At 45.7% G+C, this 18408-nt stretch overlaps 1 protein-coding gene across 5 annotated transcripts in view; it reads left to right on the forward strand.

Annotated features, from left to right (window-relative positions):
- The first annotated feature begins 102 nt into the window (after positions 1-102).
- Positions 103-18408, forward strand: part of MTRR (5-methyltetrahydrofolate-homocysteine methyltransferase reductase) — a 146397-nt gene continuing 128091 nt past the window's right edge. For 2 of the 5 annotated variants that reach the window (XM_030551683.1, XM_030551687.1), the window contains exons 1-3: positions 265-519; positions 12467-12621; positions 16686-16839. In XM_030551683.1, coding sequence (XP_030407543.1) covers positions 12478-12621; positions 16686-16839 — 298 coding nt within the window. In that variant the 5' untranslated portion in view covers positions 265-519; positions 12467-12477. Of the gene's footprint in view, positions 193-264; positions 520-12466; positions 12622-16685; positions 16840-18408 lie in introns of those variants that run through there. The other 3 variants (XM_030551684.1, XM_030551686.1, XM_030551685.1) reach the window with 3 other exon arrangements.

An 18408-nucleotide genomic window follows, 5' to 3' on the forward strand; every position in this document is an offset into this window, starting at 1 on the left:
TTCAGCTCTTACTTGGGCCAACCACAGACTAACCCGGAGTGACCTCGCGCCCGCCCGCCCGCAGGGTCGCTTCTCCACAGAGAAGGGGGCGGGGCCGCTCCTGGCTCAACTCCGGGCAACGCGGCAGTTGGCTCGCGGGGGCCTGCTCCGCGCGGTGCGACAGCCTCGGGGAGACCGGGCAGTGCGGAGCTGGTGAGGGGCCGGGCCATTTCCCGGGGCGCGAGCGCGTTCGGAGCGGAGTGACCGTTAGCGGCCGGCCGCGCGGGCTGGGCTCGCGGTGAGGCCCGTAGCTGCTGGGCGGGGCCCGGGGCCCGGCTGCCGCGATAAACCCGGGCGCGAGATAAGGGAAACCTGGGCCCGGTTAAAGAACTGAACCCCGTTTCGTGCTGAGAAGACGAGGCGAGACCGTCCCTGCCGGTGAAAGGGGCGCAGCCTCCGTGTCCCTTCCCTGAGACTTGCCGGCGGGGCGTGATACGAGGACATCTGCTCTCTGGGGAATCGGTTTCAAAGCGGAGTGAGGTGGGTTTTTTAATCTCAGTTTCGGTCTGTTTCACACACGTGGCTCCTGGAAGGCTGAGGTGGAGCAGAGACCTGTCCTCTAACTCCGGACACAATCTCACTTCTTCCGATTATCCTCGGGTCTCACGTGGGAAATAGTCTGGTCAGTTATCTTCTTCCGTGATGAGGGTTACGTGGTAAACTGCATTTGAGCCGCTCTGTCTGTAAGAACACGTGGCTCTCACGTCGTTCTTACCTTGAGCGCGAAGCACTTCTCAAGGGCGGCTCTTAGGTCTTCACAATTCCTCCCCTCCTGCAGAAGCCCCCCTCCCCCCCCCCCCCGGCACTCAGCATTATTCAGTAGATTTTATCCTTCATGACAAGAAGCCCTATTCAGGCCAGGTGACATTTTAAGACTCCAGAGTTGTGTTCTCAGGGCTTGTCTACATCAGAAAGTTGCAGCGCTGGTGAGGGAGTTACAGCGCTGCAACTTAGGAGGTGTACACATCTGCAGGGCACCACCAGCGCTTCAACTCCCTGTTTGCAGCGCTGGCTGTACTCCCGTTTTGTCTCGGGTGTAGAGGATCCAGCGCTGGTAATCAAGTATAGACACTTACCAGCGCTTTTCTTGACCTCCGTGGAATAAGCAGGTATCCCAGCATACCTGAGGAAGCCTCTGGTAATGAAGCTGGTCTCCTTCCCCAGCTTGCTCTCGCGTTCCCCGAACCCCGAGCAAGCAGGTCTCCTTCCCTGAGGTTTGCTGGGTGGTTCCGGGAACGCGAGAGCAAACCGCGGCGAAGCTGGTCTCCTTCCCCGGTTTGCTATCGCGTTCCCCGAACAAGCAGGTCTCCTTCCCTACGGTTTGCAGGGTGGTTCGGGGAATGCGAGAGCAAACCGCGGCGAAGCTGGTCTCCTTTCCCGGTTTGCTCTCTCGTTCCCCGAACAAGCAGGTCTCCTTCCCTGCGGTTTGCAGGGTGATTCGGGGAACGCGAGAGCAAACCGCGGCGAAGCTGGTCTCCTTTCCCGGTTTGCTCTCTTGTTCCCCGAACCCCAGAGCAAGCAGGTCTCCTTCCCTGCGGTTTGCAGGGTGGTTCGGGGAACGCGAGAGCAAACCGGGAAAGGAGACCAGCTTCGCCGCGGTTTGCTCTCGCGTTCCCCGAACAAGCAGGTCTCCTTCCCTGCGGTTTGCAGGGTGGTTCGGGGAACGCGAGAGCAAACCGCGGCGAAGCTGGTCTCCTTCCCCGGTTTGCTCTCGCATTCCCCGAACCTCCGTGCAAGCAGGTCTCCTTCCCTGCGGTTTGCAGGGGGGTTCGGGGAACGCGAGAGCAAACCGCGGCGAAGCTGGTCTCCTTTCCCGGTTTGCTCTCTCGTTCCCCGAACCCCCGATCAAGCAGGTCTCCTTCCCTGCGGTTTGCTCTCGCGTTCCCCGAACCTCCGTGCAAGCAGGTCTCCTTCCCTGCGGTTTGCAGGGGGGTTCGGGGAACGCGAGAGCAAACCGTGGCGAAGCTGGTCTCCTTCCCCGGTTTGCTCTCGCGTTCCCCGAACCCCCCTTGAAGCCGCCCAACAGCGCTGCAGTGTGGCCACATCTAACACCACTTGCAGCGCTGGTTGCTGTAAGTGTGGCCACTCTGCAGTGCTGGCCCTATACAGCTGTACTAATACAGCTGTAACAACCAGCGCTGCAAAATTTTAGATGTAGACATGGCCTCAGTTTATTTCTGGATTGACTTTTACCCATGAGCTTCCTAATCATGACATCCTGTTTTCATTAATGCTTTTACAGTTAGGCACCTGCCTCATTGGCTTGGCAAAGGGGAGTCCAAGGAGGTCTGCCAGTGTGGCAAGGGAGCCCTTTCCATTGGAATGGTTGACTGAGGCTCAACAATACCTTCACTCTTATTTTTTATATTGAGTCAACGTGTATACAAGCTTCTTTCTTCTACTCTTCCTCCCAATATGAAAAGGCATGAAGCCCCCTCCCTTTTGGAAAAAAAAAACCAACGACAACAAAAAAACAGTGTTCTGTTCTTTGGGAAAATATAATAATTGTGCTTTAAACTGTGTCACCTTGATTTTTTTTTTTGTTTGAGCCTGTCCCCTGCTGCTGTTGACTTCTGTAGGCTTTGTCCACACTGTATGCCTGCACAGTGTATTTTGAAAATGTGAACTGTACACATTTACTTCCCCAAAGCATCTCAGTGAGTTTCTTATGTGTCATTTGCAATACAACTTGTCTTTGGTTGGCAATGTGATGTTCTGTTCAGGATACCCCCCAAATTTAAGTCACACCCCTCTACTTCAGCAAGTGAGGACTTTGCTTACTTCTGAGGGAATTCTGTGCCAAAAAAATTAAAAAATCTTGCCAAAAAAAGAAAGTTATGCACATAATATTCTAAAATTCTGCAAATTTTATTTGTTAATAAATAAATGAGCATAGGCTACTGGCTCCATTGATGTGTGAGATTACCTTGAAGCCCCCACCTCCCCTGATACAGGGACTTGGCAGTGAGGCAGCCCCCAACCCTGACACAGTGCAAGGGACAGACCTGCCCCAGAAACACCCCAGGGCCCTTCCCCTCTGCCACCAGGCATAACAGGTGTATGTGGGCAGACTCAGCCCAGCAGGATCCAACTGCGGAAGGGCTTAGTGTGGGGCATCCGTCTGTGGGTGAGAGGTTTCTATGTGGGGCAGTCTGGGTGTGGGTGGCTCAGTGGGTAATCTGGATGCACAGGGGCTCCGGCTGCAGGGGCAATGAGATGCTGTAGGGGATCCAGGTGAAGGTGGTTGAGACTCAGCAGGGGTGTCTGGGTGTGGGGAGATGGGGCTTGTTGGGGGAGTGGGGCTTGATGGGGTTGGGGTCTGGGTGCAGCTGGTTGGGGCTCAGTGGAGTAGGGATTGTCAGGCTGAGGGTTCAATGGGCCTGCTTAACTGGGAGTCCCTGCTGCTGCAGAGGGGATGCTGCATGCTGGGTTCCTGATTCCCCTCGGGATTCCCCTATCCCTTTTCTTTCCCCTCTCATGTGCCTTTTCCAGCCCTGTCCCTCACTCCAGAGGTGCTGGAACAAGTTGTAGGGGGTGTATGTGTGTGTGGTGAGAGCCATTGAACCAAACGGTAAACCCTGTATATAATGGAAACCATTTCAAGCCAGAGGGTGTGGCCACACCCCTAGTTCCAGCACCTATGCCTCACTCCCACATTCCCCTCCCCTGCCTTATTCCACCCCCTTCCTTCCCCACTGCCTCTTTCCCCTCCCCACCCCACTGCGGGCACTCACTGTTGCACAGAAAACAGGAAGGTTCCCAGCACGCAGAAGGGGAGCATGACTGGCACTAGGACCCAGGAGGTGGCGTTCAGTTGCAGAGTTTACACGCAACAGATGCATACCTCACACAATCATATTCATGGCCAGCCTTTAATTGGTTTAGATATGATACCTTACGGATACATATTACAACAACAGTGTGGTGTCGGAGGTAGTGAATGTCAGGCCAGATATCAGTTTCAGTAGAGTGGACCCTATGCCAATGAGCATTGAGGAGCTCTTTGGGTCACAGGCAGCCAGGAGGGCAAACAAATCTCTGTCTTACTGTTTTCAGTGTTTAGAACACTTTGTTGTTTTGGGGCATGTAAGTGTCAACAGATGTGAATGTGGTGAGGTTAAAAGGCATTGCTGTGGCATTGCTGTCAAAATATGACATTTTAGTACTATTCAATTTTATTATCTTTCATTTGGAACCTATAGCCTAAATGAACTGACCTACTGCCTTTTGAGTATATACAAGAAAGGAAGAAGAGTACAGAAAATAGTGTCAGTTCAGGTACATATCCTGCACTGTGCAAGATATTCACCAGTGTGTGAGTCACTGTTGTTTTATGTGAATCATGTGGGCTTCAGTTAGCTTCTTTGTGAGGCAGGGTCTTGGAATATTTCTGACCAACAGTGTTCTTCTAATTCAGGACAGGTAAAATAAGCTCCTTTTGTAGTTTTTAAATTAAAAAAAAAAAAAGTTGGCAGTATTCAGAGATAAATAACTGAAGTAAGCTTGTTGTCAAGATGGCATGTAGTTTTACTAGACTACTACAGGTACTTTGACCTGTTCAGAGGAGACTTGTGGGAGGTGCACAAAGGGCCAAGTGCCCCTCCAGCAGCCTGCCCAGATGGGGAGATGAAGGGGCGGGGCCAGGAGGGAAGGGGCAGGGCCAGAGCCTCTTCCAGCCAGACTGCCTGGGTTGCTGCCTGGTGCAGTTCAGTTGCTGACTGGGAAAGTGCCTGGCTGTGGCAGGTTACCCCCCAATGCTCAGCTTCTGGGGACAGTGACTGAGCAAGCTGGCGCTCCCTCACCTCTCGAGCATGCTCAGAGTTGGCTCCTGTCCCCAGAAGTCGAGCCTAGGCAGGAAGCAGGCTGCTGCTGCCACCGCTCCCTGCACAGCCTCAGGTTCCAGGGACAACAACTGACTCTAAGGCTATGTCTACACTACAGGATAATTTTGAATTAACATAAACCGGTTTTATAAAACAGATATTATAAAGTCGATTGCACACGGCCACACTAGGCACATGAATTCGGCCGTGTGCGTCCATGGTCCGAGGCTAGCATCGATTTCTGGAGCGTTGCACTGTGGGTAGCTATTCCGTAGATATCCCATAGTTCCCGCAGTCTCCCCTGCCCCTTGGAATTCTGGGTTGAGATCCCAGTGCCTGATGGGGCAAAAATCATTGTCGCGGGTGGTTCTGGGTACAACCTCACCCCTCCCTTCCTGAAAGCAGCAGACAACCATTTTACACCTTTTTTCCTGGGTGAACTGAGCAAACGCCATAGCACAGCAAGCATGGACCCTGCTCAGATCAATAGCGCAATCGTGGACATTCTAAACACCTCGCGCATTCTCGTGCTGTCTATGGTGAACCATGAACTGCAAAGGCAGGCGAGGAGGAGGCAGCTACGGCAGCGCGGCGACGAGAGTGATGAGGACATGGACACTGAATTCTCCCTAACCGTGGGCCCCTGCGCTTTGGAGCTCCTGCTGGTAATGGAGGAGGTTCTACCCATTGAACGCTGATTTTGGGCCCGGGAAACAAGCACAGACTGGTGGGACCGCATAGTTTTGCAGGTGTGGGACGATTCGCAGTGGCTGCGAAACTTTCGCATGCATAAGAGCACTTCCTCTGAACTTTGTGACTTGCTTTCCCCTGCCCTGAAACGCCATAATACCAAAATGAGAGCAGCTCTCACAGTGGAGAAGCGAGTGGCAATAGCCCTCTGGAAGCTTGCAACGCCAGACAGCTATCAGTCAGTCGGGAATCAATTTGGAGTGGGAAAATCTACTGTGGGGGCTGCTGTGCTGCAAGTAGCCAAAGCAATCATTAAGCTGCTGCTGCGAAAGGTTGTGACTCTGGGAAACATGCAGGTCATAGTGGATGGCTTTGCTGCAATGGGATTCCCTAACTGTCGGGGGGCGATAGATGGAACCCATATCCCTATCTTGGCACCGGAGCACCAGGGCACCCAGTACATAAACCGCAAGGGGTACTTTTCAATGGTGCTGCAAGCACTGGTGGATCACAAGGGACGTTTCACCAACATCCACATGGGATGACCAGGAAGGGTTCATGACGCTCGCGTCTTCAGAAGCACTGCTCTGTTTAAACGCCTGCAGCAAGGGACTTACTTCCTGGACCAGAAAATAACAGTTGGGGATGTTGAAATGCCTGTCATTATCCTGGGTGACCCAGCCTACCCCTTGATACTATGGCTCATGAAACCATATACAGGCAGCCTGGACAGCGGTCAGGAGCTGTTCAACTACAGGCTGAGCAAGTGCAGGATGGTGGTAGAATGTGCGTTTGGCCATTTAAAGGCGCACTGGTGCACATTACTGACTCGCTCAGACCTCAGCCAAACCAATGTCCCCTTTGTTATTGCTGCTTGCTGTGTGCTCCACAATCTCTGTGAAAGTAAGGCGGAGACCTTTATGGCAGGGTGGGAGGCTGAGGCAAATCACCTGGCCGCTGATTACGCGCAGCCAGACACCAGGGCGATTAGAAGAGCTCACCAGGAAGTGGTGCGCATCAGAGAAGCCTTGAAAACGAGTTTCATCGCGGGACTGGGTACGGTGTGACTGCTGTGTTTGTTTCCCCTTCATGAACCTCCCCCCCTTTATTGACTCCTTCCCAGTAAGCAACCCACCCTCCCCCTTCGATTACAGCTTGCTTAAGGAAATAAAGTCACTATCGTTTAAAAAGCATGTAATTATAAAAAGAGGCAGAGAATTAACAGGGTATCCCGGGTGTGGTTTGGGAGGAGGATAGGAGGGAAGGAAAAGGCCATTAAGCACATTTCAATGTAATGACAGCCTTTTGGTTGGACTGTCCACGGGGGTGGAGTGGGCGGGTGCACAAAGCCTTCCCCCACGCGTTCTTACACGTCTGGGTGAGGAAGATATGGAACATGGTGAGTACTGAGAGTGGTTAAACATGGGCTGCAGCGGCACTCTGTGACCCCACTGCTCTTCCTGAAGATCCACCAGACGTCGGAGGATATCAGTTTGATCACGCAGCAGCTCCAGCGTTGCATCCCGCCACCACTGATCTTCCTGCCTACACCTCTCATCTCGAGCGTCTCTCCTATCCTCACATTCACTGGCATCTTTCCTGTACTTTGCTACCACGTCCTTCCACTCCTTCAGATGAGCTCTTTCATTGCGGGTTACTTCCATGATTTCAGAGAACATTTCATCTCGCGTCCTCTTCTTCCTCCGCCTTACCTGAGCTAGTCTTCGGGATGGAGTAGGGAGGCTTGAAAAATGTGCAGCTGCATGAGGGAGGGAAAATAGGGAGAGAAGTATTTAAAAAGATACATTTTACAGAACAATGGTTATACTCTTTCACAGTGAACAACACTATTCACCTTACATAGCACATGTGATTTCACTACAAGGTCGCATTTGGAAACTTTTAATATTGAGTGCCTGTGGCTCTGCTGTTACAGATCTCACAGACGCAGGTCCGGGCATCACAATTCAGCTTGCATACAGTCATGGTAAGCCACAGCTTCTCCAGCCTTCATATACACAGTGCCCTCTGATGCTTCTTTCCTGTTAACAAGCAGCAGCATCAGACGCCAATCCCTCCCCTTCCCACTCCAATTCTCTAGGATTGCTTTACCCCTCCCCCACCGCATGGCTGGTATCATGGAAGATCACTGCTAATCACCCCTCTTCCCCCCCCCACCGTGTGGCTGGTAGATGGGAAGATTCCTGCTGGCCAAACGCTAAAAAGCTCAGCGCTATCCTTCCTCCCCTTCCCCCACTTTGCTACATGCAAGGAAGGATTTCTTTTAAGCAACAGCCAAGTAGCAAAATGGCCATCTCTGTCCCCTTAATTAAATTCCTTAATTTCAACCAGGTTACCATGAACGATATCACTCTGCTGAGGATAACAGAGCGAGATAAAGAACGGATGTTTCTTGAATGCCAGCAATCAGCGGGACCATACGCAGCTATGCTTTGTCATGCAATGACACCTGATTGCTTGCTACATGCATGGCGTGGTAAAGTGTCCTACCATGGTGGATGGAACAAGGCTGCCTTGCCCAGAAACCTTCTGCAAAGGCATTTGGAGTACCTCCAGGAGCGCTTCATGGAGATGTCCCTGGAGGATTTCCGCTCCATCCCCAGACATGTTAGCAAACTTTTGCAGTAACTTTACTGGCTGTGAATGCATCCCAAGCCCTCATGGCAAATCAATCATTAAAAAACACTTGCTTTTAAACCATGTTTTATATTTACAAAGGTACACTCACCAGAGGTCGCTTCCATGGCTTCACTGTCTGGGCTCGTGGCTTGGGAGGGCTGGGACGGTAATTCCATCTGGGTCACAAAAAGCTCATGGCTGTTGGGGCTAACGGAGTGCTGTGTGCTCGCTGCAAGGTCGTCCTCCTCTTCCTCATCCTCCTCCTCATCTTCCCCCTCCGCTGAATCCTCAGCCATGGTTGAGATTATAACCCCCACCTCGGAATCCATGGACAAGGGGTGAGGGTAGTGGTGGCGCAGCCCCCTAAAATTGCATGCGGCTCAGCGTAGAAGCGGCATGTTTTCAGCCCTGACCCGGAACTTCCGCTTGCTGCTTTGGTTTTCTGGTATGCTTCTCTGAGCTCCTTAACTTTCACTCTGCACTGCACTGAGTCCCTGGTGTGGCCTTTTCCCATCATAGCCTTGGAAATTTTTTCAAATATTTTTTCATTTCGTCTTTTGGAACAGAGTTCTGTTAGCATTGAATCCTCTCCCCATACAGCGATAAGATCCAGTACCTCTCGTGCGGTCCATGCTGGTGCTCTTTTTCTATTCTCAGGAGACTGCATTGTTACCTGTGCTGATGAGCTCTGCGTGGTCACCTGTGCTGATGAGAGCTCCATGCTGGCCAAAAAGGAAATGCAATTCAAAAGTTCGCAGGGTTTTTCCTGTATACCTGGCCAGTGTATCCGAGTTCAGATACCTGTCCAGAGCAGTCAGTGGTGCACTGTGGGATACCGCCTGGAGGCCAATAACTTCAATTTGCGGCCACACTAACCCTAAACCGATATGTTAATATCGATTTTAGCGTTACTCCTCTCGTTGGGGAGGAGTACAGAAATCGATTTAAAGAGCCCTTTAAATCGATATAAAGTGCATTGTAGTGTGGACGGGTACAGCGTTAAATCGATTTAACGCTGTTAAAATCGGTTTAACTGCGTAGTGTGGAACAGGCCTAAGAGTGCGAGGACTCGGGGGTGGGGGGGGAAGGAGGGGCTCCAACTTGCTCTGCCTCTGTCCTGGAAGCCAAGCCCAGCCACAGCGAGGCATTCTCCCAAGCAGTTGCTGTGCTGCACCAGGCAGTATCTAGGAGTGGCTCCGGGGCCTGGCTTCTAGGGAGAGCAGCCAGAGGGAGCCAGCGCAGTTTGGGAAAGTTGTGGGAAGGCACCAGTCATCTATCAGTTTTGCTCTTGTGCTGCTTGGGAAAGTTGTGAGCAGCAACAGCGTAAACACTGTAGCTCTTCACAGAGAAGGAAGAAAATGGTGGCCCAAAAATCATTGGTTGGAGGAGGGGTAGAATAGAGCTGTGCTCCCACAGTAGTCAGACTTTAATGTGGAGGGAGAAAGTTCTTGTTCCATTCTCACAGCCAGAGGTGGTGAAGCTTCATACTGTAGGACTTCAGAGTTATGAACACCTCAGGAATGGAGGTTGCTCATAACTCTGAAATGTTTGTAACTCTGAACAAAATGTTATGGTTCTTTTTTCAAAGGTTTACAACTGAATATTAATACTGTTTTAAACTTTACTACTCAGAATAAAAATGTTGTTTTAACCATCTTAATTTAAATGGAACAAGCACAAACAGTTTCCTTACTGTGTCAAATATTTGTTTAAACTTTCTCTTTACTATTTTAGTAATTTACATTTAACACAGTATTGTACTGGGTTTTTTTGATTTTTTTTGTTTTGTTTTTTTTTGCCTCTACTGCTGTCTGATTGTGTAATTCTGGTTCCAAATTATGTGTATGATTGACCAGTCAGTTTGTAACTTTGATGTTCTGTACTTAGCCACTTACTAGCTATATGCAGAGAAGAAAGATGGATCCTATGCGCAGGGCCAGGGAAAGCATTCTGGTAGAAATCCTGGTACCTGTGGAGGTGGGATTCTTACCAAGACATCACTTATGGACTTAACTGGCCCTCCCTCCCTTAAACTTTTGCATCTGTTTAGTCCTATTACTAGTAACTGGTTCAAGCCTCGTCTGTTGCCATCAGTTGAAAAACAAATCAGGTTGACACAAATGTCCACAAGTTGAGGACTATGTACAGCTGGTATTTAGTTTATATGGATTTTTATTTCAGAGGCTTTTTTTCTGGATTTAATTTGATATTTTAAACTATTCGCTTCTCACTAGATAGGTCTAATGCAGTGGTTCTCAACTATTTATCATGTGGCCTGCATATGCAGCCTAAAATGTGTTACTTGGACCGCAGGTTGAGAACCACAGCACCCCTCCCAACTGCCCCCCATGTGCCTATGCCCAGCACCCCAGCCCCCACCCAGAAACCGATCCATAGTGGGGGGCCAGGAGAGGACCCCGCTGCAGGGCTGGGCGGCAGGGCAGCACAGCCCTGGCAGCCTGGACCCTGGCACACAGGGCAGGGCAGCCCCAGACCGCAGTGTGCAGGCAGAGCAGCCTGGCAACCCACACCCTGCCACACGAGCAGGGCAGCCTGGCAACCCGGACTCTGCCACCTGGGCCCTGCGGCCTCTAGCACGCAGCTAGGGTGCAGCTGTGTGCTAATTGGGCCACATACAACCCGTGGGTTGAGAACCGGTGGTCTAGTGAGATCATTGGAGATCAGAGGAGTCTCTGAAGAGTGAAAGTCTTGCCCCACAGATGGTTTCTGTATTTGTGGAGCTGTGCAGAGAAATGCTGCTGATGCTCCATGTTTACATTGTTGTATTCTGAGGTCCTAGAATACGAATATGCTTTCCATCTTGCTAAAGCTTAAATATTGATGTGTTTTCAATTCAGAATGATTCAAAAAGCCTTTCAGCCAGTTACCCTTTAGTTCCAGTAGATGAGCTAATGTAGAAGAATATCAGTATTTCAGCATAAATATGGTTGCGTTGTGGCATCAGGCAAAGGAGTTGGCTATCTCTCTCTCTTTGAGGATGTGAAAAGTAAAAGTTTAGAAGCAACAGACACTTAGCCTCTTGAAATGCAATTTCACCTCATTCAGAGGAAGGGGAAGCCAATCAGGATTAAAATACAGGATTTGGATTTGCAGTCTGAATCCATATAAAGTATTTATGTGACGATATCACAATCAAATATCATGAGTTTTTAAAAAGTCCAATCTTTAACATACATGATATACCCTATGTTTTTCCTGTTGAAAAGGAAAAAAGGTAAATTTGTACCTTTGTTTTGTGTGTAAAACTTATTTCTCACAGGTTGCAAATTCAGACAGATTTGTTTGAAGAGGTCTTCATAATTATTAATATTAAATTTTATGTAAAAATGTAGTATTTTAATACACCAAAATGCAACGAAAGGTTTATTTCTTCTCAGTAGTTACTTTTTCCATCATTTATGAGAATTGAGGCATGGTACCAGCACTGTACCACTGACAGTTATCTCTTGGTTCACCCACTCTAATTTATAGGACTACTTAAAGCAGTAAAGGTGTACTGTCACACATTACCTGCAATAAAACCTGTATATTTGGGGAGGGAATCACATTTCATATTAGGGATTGCTTTGATCACTTTAATATGTATTCTCATTCTAAGGAAAAACATACTGCTATTTTTGCTGTTATTAGAAATACGTAGTTTTTGAATCATGGAGTAAAGAATAATAATAAAGTACAGAGCCAAATGCTGAAGTCATTATTCCTGGAAGACACCTGTTGACTTCAGTAAATTTTTGACCTGTGTATAAAGGCTTTAGGATTTGACCTACAGTGGCTAGAGCAGAAGTTACTTGTGCTGGGAAAGCTTGGTTGTTTTTTTTTAAACAAGTAACAAATTGCACTTGGTTGTATGTTTACGCTGTTGGCATCACCAAGTGTCCACCCATTTCTTTTACACAAACTCCAAAAATACGTCAAAATATACACCAATTTTCTGTGGGAAATAAGGGATCATGTGACAAATAGCAGCATTCCTTTTTGTGAGAATCATTGCTCTGTTGCTTTGTTTCCAAGTAAAGTCAATGAAAACCCACATGAATATGGTGTGTTGCTGTCACCGACTGGTCCTTCAAGCCTCAGTCCTGCAAGGACCTTTGTGTAGGCATAGGGTTCAATCTGCATGGGACTCCCTCTAGTCTAGGCCCCTTGGTCTGCATATTTAATGTAAAAACCAGGTGTCTATTTTTCTATAGATGGTCAGGCTTCGATTTCTTTGTATGAAGTAAACCTGTCTTTCCTTTTCCTTTCTGCAGTATAGTTTAAAATGTGCTGTGAAATAAAGAGGAGGTTTTTGCTGCTTTATGCAACACAGAAGGGACAGGCAAAAGCCATAGCTGAGGAGGTATGCGAGCAGGCAGATGCACATGGATTTGAAGCTGATATTCACTGTATAAGTGAGTCTGACAAGGTGAGATACTCTATGCTGGTTTGGAAAATAGACTTTTAAGAAATGTATTTTCCTCTGCTCCTATAGTAGCCACTAATGATAATGGAAGCTGTGTGCATGCATAGAGAAGAGAGTATATCATGTATATTTACATTTTCATAACATCCATGTCAGTGGTTTGGATCAGTACTAACTGAGGCTTCCACCAGCCTTGTAGCAAATGTATCCTTTTTATGGTTAATGGTTTGCTTGGAGTAGTAAATTAGTATATGAATATTCTTCTGTGTGTGTGTCTCTACACTGGCATTAAAGTGGCCTGTTGAAATGATTCTTAGACATGCAGAAATGATTTGCTGGAATTAATTCAGTATTTAGTGAATGGGAGGCCATATCATTTTAAAAAAAAAAAAGCATCGCAATTTTTTTGGTCTTATTTATTATTTGTATTACGACAATGCCCAAAGAACAGGCTCGGTTCTATATATGCATAGATCCCAATATGGCAGTCAGATCCATGTAGGTTTATCTCTGTGATTTGTAGAATCCCACTAAGTCATCCAGTCTAGCTTTGTTGACATAAGCGAATTTACAGTTACCAAGGATGACTCATGATATCAGTGCTACCAAGAAAGTAAAGACCTGATAGAGAGGGGTTGTGATTTAAATTCAGAATGATTAAAATTCTTTGGGGGTTTTGTTTTGTTTGTCTGTTACACCTATCTAGTAAAGAGAGTTCTAAACCAAAGTGTTTTTAAGAACTCAGGAATCCCACACTCTCTGGTAAAGGTTGTAAAAAGGACCAAATCCACACACCTAGGTCCTCCAACAAGAACAGAAAAGATAAAACTTGACATTCCTGATATTCCTGGGGAAATAAATAAACAGAAAACAAAACCTGTTCCGGAAATCAGGGATGGGTGATATTTTCATGTAATCAAAGGAGCAACAGAGAACACAAAAGTAAACTATTTACTATTCTCATTTCATCTTTATGAGAAATACTACTTGTTTCGCAGTAGAGCTTCTACTTGTAAAAGAACACTTACTGTGTAATGTTACTTACAGTAGCACATCTTGTATATTTTATACACATTAACAATTCTTAATGGAAAGAACATAAAGCAAGCCCAAAAGGAGAGGGAGCCTCCAGTCTACTTCAGAGCAGTTGTCTCTTCCGTCCACATCTCTACGGATTCATGGGGGGTCATCTCCAGGCCTGTTTGGCTGGAGGTGGCCTGCTACTGGAACAAATCTATTTTGTCAGATATGGCAAGTTGGTACCAAGCTGTGATTTACTGATGAGATGAAATGTTGGGCATATGTGAGAATTTTTTGATTAAAGTTTATTATTTGTTTTGGTAGGAGAAGAAGACAATTTGTATAGCTTTGCACATCTCTCCAGGGAGCAGCTGTATTTGAATGGAGAGGTCTTCTATTTGGCTAGGACAAATCAGGGGAAAATATACTAGGGCTAGGCCTAGGTTTTTTGGGGCTTGTGTGAAATCCGACATGGGAGGCCCGAGGGACAAAATTCACTTGTGTCAGATCAGGGACTAACTGGCTGAGTTAGACTAATTTTGCCAATAGGGAAAGGAGAATAACAATTTTCTGATGTCTCCTATAAGCACTTCCATGCAGCTGTGCATGCACACGCTCACCCATTAAGGCAAGGACAGAGCATGCACCATGCCACCTCTTCTCTTTTTTACCTCTTGACTTTGCACTTAGAGGGTAGCATAGAAACCAGATTCTGAGAATGCAAGGAGAGAAGGTTTTGACCTACCATTGGGCACTCAGGAGTGACCTCAGCTGGAGGGTGGCATATGGCCTAGCAACAACAGCTAAGTTGCCAGGGCATCTCTGATGCTTTTATGTTATATCTGCACTGGAAAAAACAAAAAAAAACCCTTCTCACAGTGCCATGGTCTACATGTTCAGGCTTGTGGGGATCACACTACGGCAATAAAATAGCTGTGTAGCCATTCCAGCTCAGGCGGGAGCTCAGGCTCTGAAGCCTTTGGTAGGAGGGTAGGGTTCGGAGTTCAGAGCCTGAACTCTAGCCTGAGCCAAAACCTCTGCATGGCTATTTGTAGTGCTGTAGCGTGAGCCTGAGTTTGTAGACCCAGGCTCTGAGACTTGCTGCTGCAGTGCTTTTTCGCGGTGTAGACATACCCTTAGTGACTCCAATGGCTTGCTACAGAGATAATTCCGAAAGCACTAAAAGGAAGTGATTTATGCCATAATGTATGTGCATGAGACTTCAGCAATGTATCGAAAGGTCTTGACTCTTCTGTATAGTATGCCAGCCCTCTTACCCAGAGCACATCCCAAGGGTTTGTGGTTCTGCAGAGTTGTATGTGACTTAATGCCAGCCTTGCCTGTGGATTGATGGAAGACTCTTTTTAAGCCTCATTATTTTGATTCTGATATGTACAAAGGAAAAGAAGATGTTTAGTCCTCATTGTGGGTTTATTCTTGCACAGCTGTATTATTAATATTATAGCTGGCTTCGTCTGAGGGGTTGAGTTCAGGGTGTAAAACAGCATCTGAACAGAAATACATTTCAGTTTTTAGTTTTACAATTTACATTGGACACAGCTAAAACAAGTTATTTGAAAGGTTGCCCAAAAACAAAAAAAAGCCCCGCTAGATCTTGTTTGCTTGCCTTCATTCATAATTTAGAAATTTTTAGAATTATATAATGGGACTGGGTCTGTGGAGTGGTGTTTTTGTGTGCCTTAAGAAAGAGGTGGAAGACATAGCATTTTACGTTATTATAGGTATGAAAAAGTCCCACAAAATCTTAAGTTCTAAACTAAGATGTAACACTGGCCTTATGATAAGACCTCCTTTTATCTGTACTATAGATGGTTAAATTAGAAACTAGTAGCCTGAGCTAGATACTGTACATCTGTGTCGTAACCATTATTTATAACTTGTCATAATCTTAATATTTAGATTTAAGCATTTTGTTTAAATAAAAGCACTTGGAATGTGTTTAAATTAAAATTGTCTTTTTCATGTGAACTGCTAGCTGTTCATGTGATTCCAAACTTACCCTGCAGGGATACTTCAGATGATGTAGATGTCTGATTAATCAAACTGACAATTGATATGCTTTTGCCACTAAGCTCAAGTGCAGCTGCAACCACTTTTTTCTTGCTATGTACAACTTGACTCATCAAACAAGCTGAATTGTTTTCACCTGAGAATTTCAAATGCATGTAAATAAATACCAGAGTTGATTTAAGTAGTTCTTGTGAAAGCAACATATAACACTTAAACAAACAATCAGTTAAAAGGGAGATATGCAAAAGATGCATTTTCCAAATGATAGGTGGCAGATACTGTAAAGGGCCACATTTTCAAAACACCTCATCTTTGGATATGCAAGTAATGATGTGCTCAGGATTTGGCCCTCAATTGATTGGTCATACAAATGGTGTGAGATTAAAGACTTGTTGAAAATTTGACCCTAAATGTGCAGATGCCATTATTTCACAGGATTAGTATGGATACCTGTGTATTGCTTTCACACTTTACCCCTCTATCCTGTTTCATAAGATTTTTATAATGTTACTGAGTGCAATTTTTTTTTTTTACCATATTGCAAGACAGTGCTGTTTACATCTTGTACAAAAAGAAATGAACACTGATCTGTTGTGTAACACCACTTGCATTCTTTAGGTTAATCATACATACATCATAGAGTTAAGTGATGACCAGGCAGTTCAGACTTCTGACATGAGATCATGCAATCTGATAGTCTTTTTCTCTTTTCTTCTTCTATACAAACTGTTTCACATGTTAGAATAAATTAATAAACAAGAGGTTACAAGCACAAAAAGTAATACAAAGTGAGAGAATGTGTTATTCCCCAAATAAACTTAGCATTATTTATAAGGCTTACTATGGTCTCATGCAGATACGGAAGAAGAGAGCGTAAAAATTTGGGATAAAGTGGAAAGTGAGAGACCATCCAATTGTAAAAAAACAACACTGCCAGGATCAGCTCTTTGACTTGATTATAGATGTGTATTGGGTTATTCTTTTTAATTTGCCTTTTTTTCTCACTCTTTTTATAGTATAATCTGGTAACAGAAAAGGACCCTCTTGTTGTTATTATTTCCACTACTGGTACTGGAGACCCTCCAGACACAGCTTGCAAGTTTGTTAAGGAAATTAAAAACAAGACCCTGCCACTTGATCATTTTGCACATCTACGTTATGGATTGTTAGGTAATACAATATTTCCTATGTCCCTTTTTCCTGTACTTCTATATCAGTATCAGAAATTAATTTGTCACTATACTGTCCCCACTGTAGTGTGGTATCTTTTAAGTCATTTTACAATAGTAAATAAGCCTATTCATAGTTGTGAAGGTATAAGGGATACTATTTGATTGAGGTCAGAAGCCAGTGGCTGGCTGACTAGCACTGCTGGCTGTGCCTGGTAAAAGATCTGCAGCTTAATTGGCTGATTCTCATAAAAGGAAGAGCAAGAAATAGAGAGAAGGAGCTGCAGAGCTACTGCTGGAAGGAGCTGTTCCCTGAAACAGGAATGAACAGAAGGGAAACTGAGACGTTTTGACCTTATTTGTTGAGGAGACTTGAACTAAAAGAGAGAGAACCATAACAACTGACCCTGCTGGAAACTAACTTCCCTAGAGACAATGAGACAGTTCCTTGCAGAATTCCCAAAGGGTGGGTGGGAGTTCAAGAAGAGCAAGCCAAGGTCCATCCAGAAGAGAATGCGATGAGACAGGCCCCAATCTCTTACAATACAACTTATATTATTAGCTGATTTTATGTGTAATAATTGTGAAGCAGTATAGGAGGAATTTGTCATGAAAGTGATTCAAAATTAAAATGTGATTTATCAATTTAATATCCATTGGGCATCCTGGGGGTGAGAAGTAATTTGAGACTACAAATTGAGATGGGAAGTGTAGGTTTGGAAAATATTTGTATTACCAAATTTATAATACATTGACTGCGTCAGTCTGGAGATGTGAAAGTGTAAAAGTCAGTCAATTTTTTTTTTTAATCTGAAAATTCTTAATACTTGTGCTATGACCTATTTCAACAATAGTGAGAAACATCAAATGGCTTTTTTTAATTAAGCTACAGTTAAAATTGTTAGCACTTGTCAGTAAGTTAATGGGGAAAAATCAAAGAATATTGAGGTATAAAACCAAAACCCAGACAGTTCTGGAAATGTAAAAGTTCATCTGAAAAGCTTTAATTCTTCCACCAGACTGCTGCTGACTGTTCAATCTGCATTTAAACTATCAGGCTAAAAAACTTTGCCATGTGTATTCTGAAGTTTATTTTTAATTATGAGAGTTTTCTGAGGAGTATAAGAAGTATGCAGCCATAGTCATATTATTTCTGGAGAAAATACTGTATTTATTACACATTGCAGATGGACAACTGAGAATGTGAAACAGAGCACTGATTTTTTGTAACTAATTTCATGTTTGCTAGCTATATGTGTAAGGACATCTTTAAAACTAACAGTATACCTACTGAGAGGGGACATAAGTTTTCAAGTACATAAAAGGTTGTTACAAGGAGGGAGAAGGTGTTCTCCTTAACCTTTGAGGATAGGACAAGAAGTAATGGGGCTTAAATTGCAGCAAGAGCAGTTTGGTTTGGACATTAGGGTTAACCCCAAAATGCTGAGTAAGGGGGACTGATTTGTTCAGGGCTGTACTGGGGTTTCTGTGCATTGGGGAAAGCAAACAGCTGCAGGGGGCACCTACACCTGGGAAGCACGGGAGAGTCTTCTTCTGCAATGCGGATTCT

Source organism: Gopherus evgoodei, chromosome 2 (assembly GCF_007399415.2).
Source record: "Gopherus evgoodei ecotype Sinaloan lineage chromosome 2, rGopEvg1_v1.p, whole genome shotgun sequence".
NCBI lineage: Eukaryota > Metazoa > Chordata > Testudines > Testudinidae > Gopherus > Gopherus evgoodei.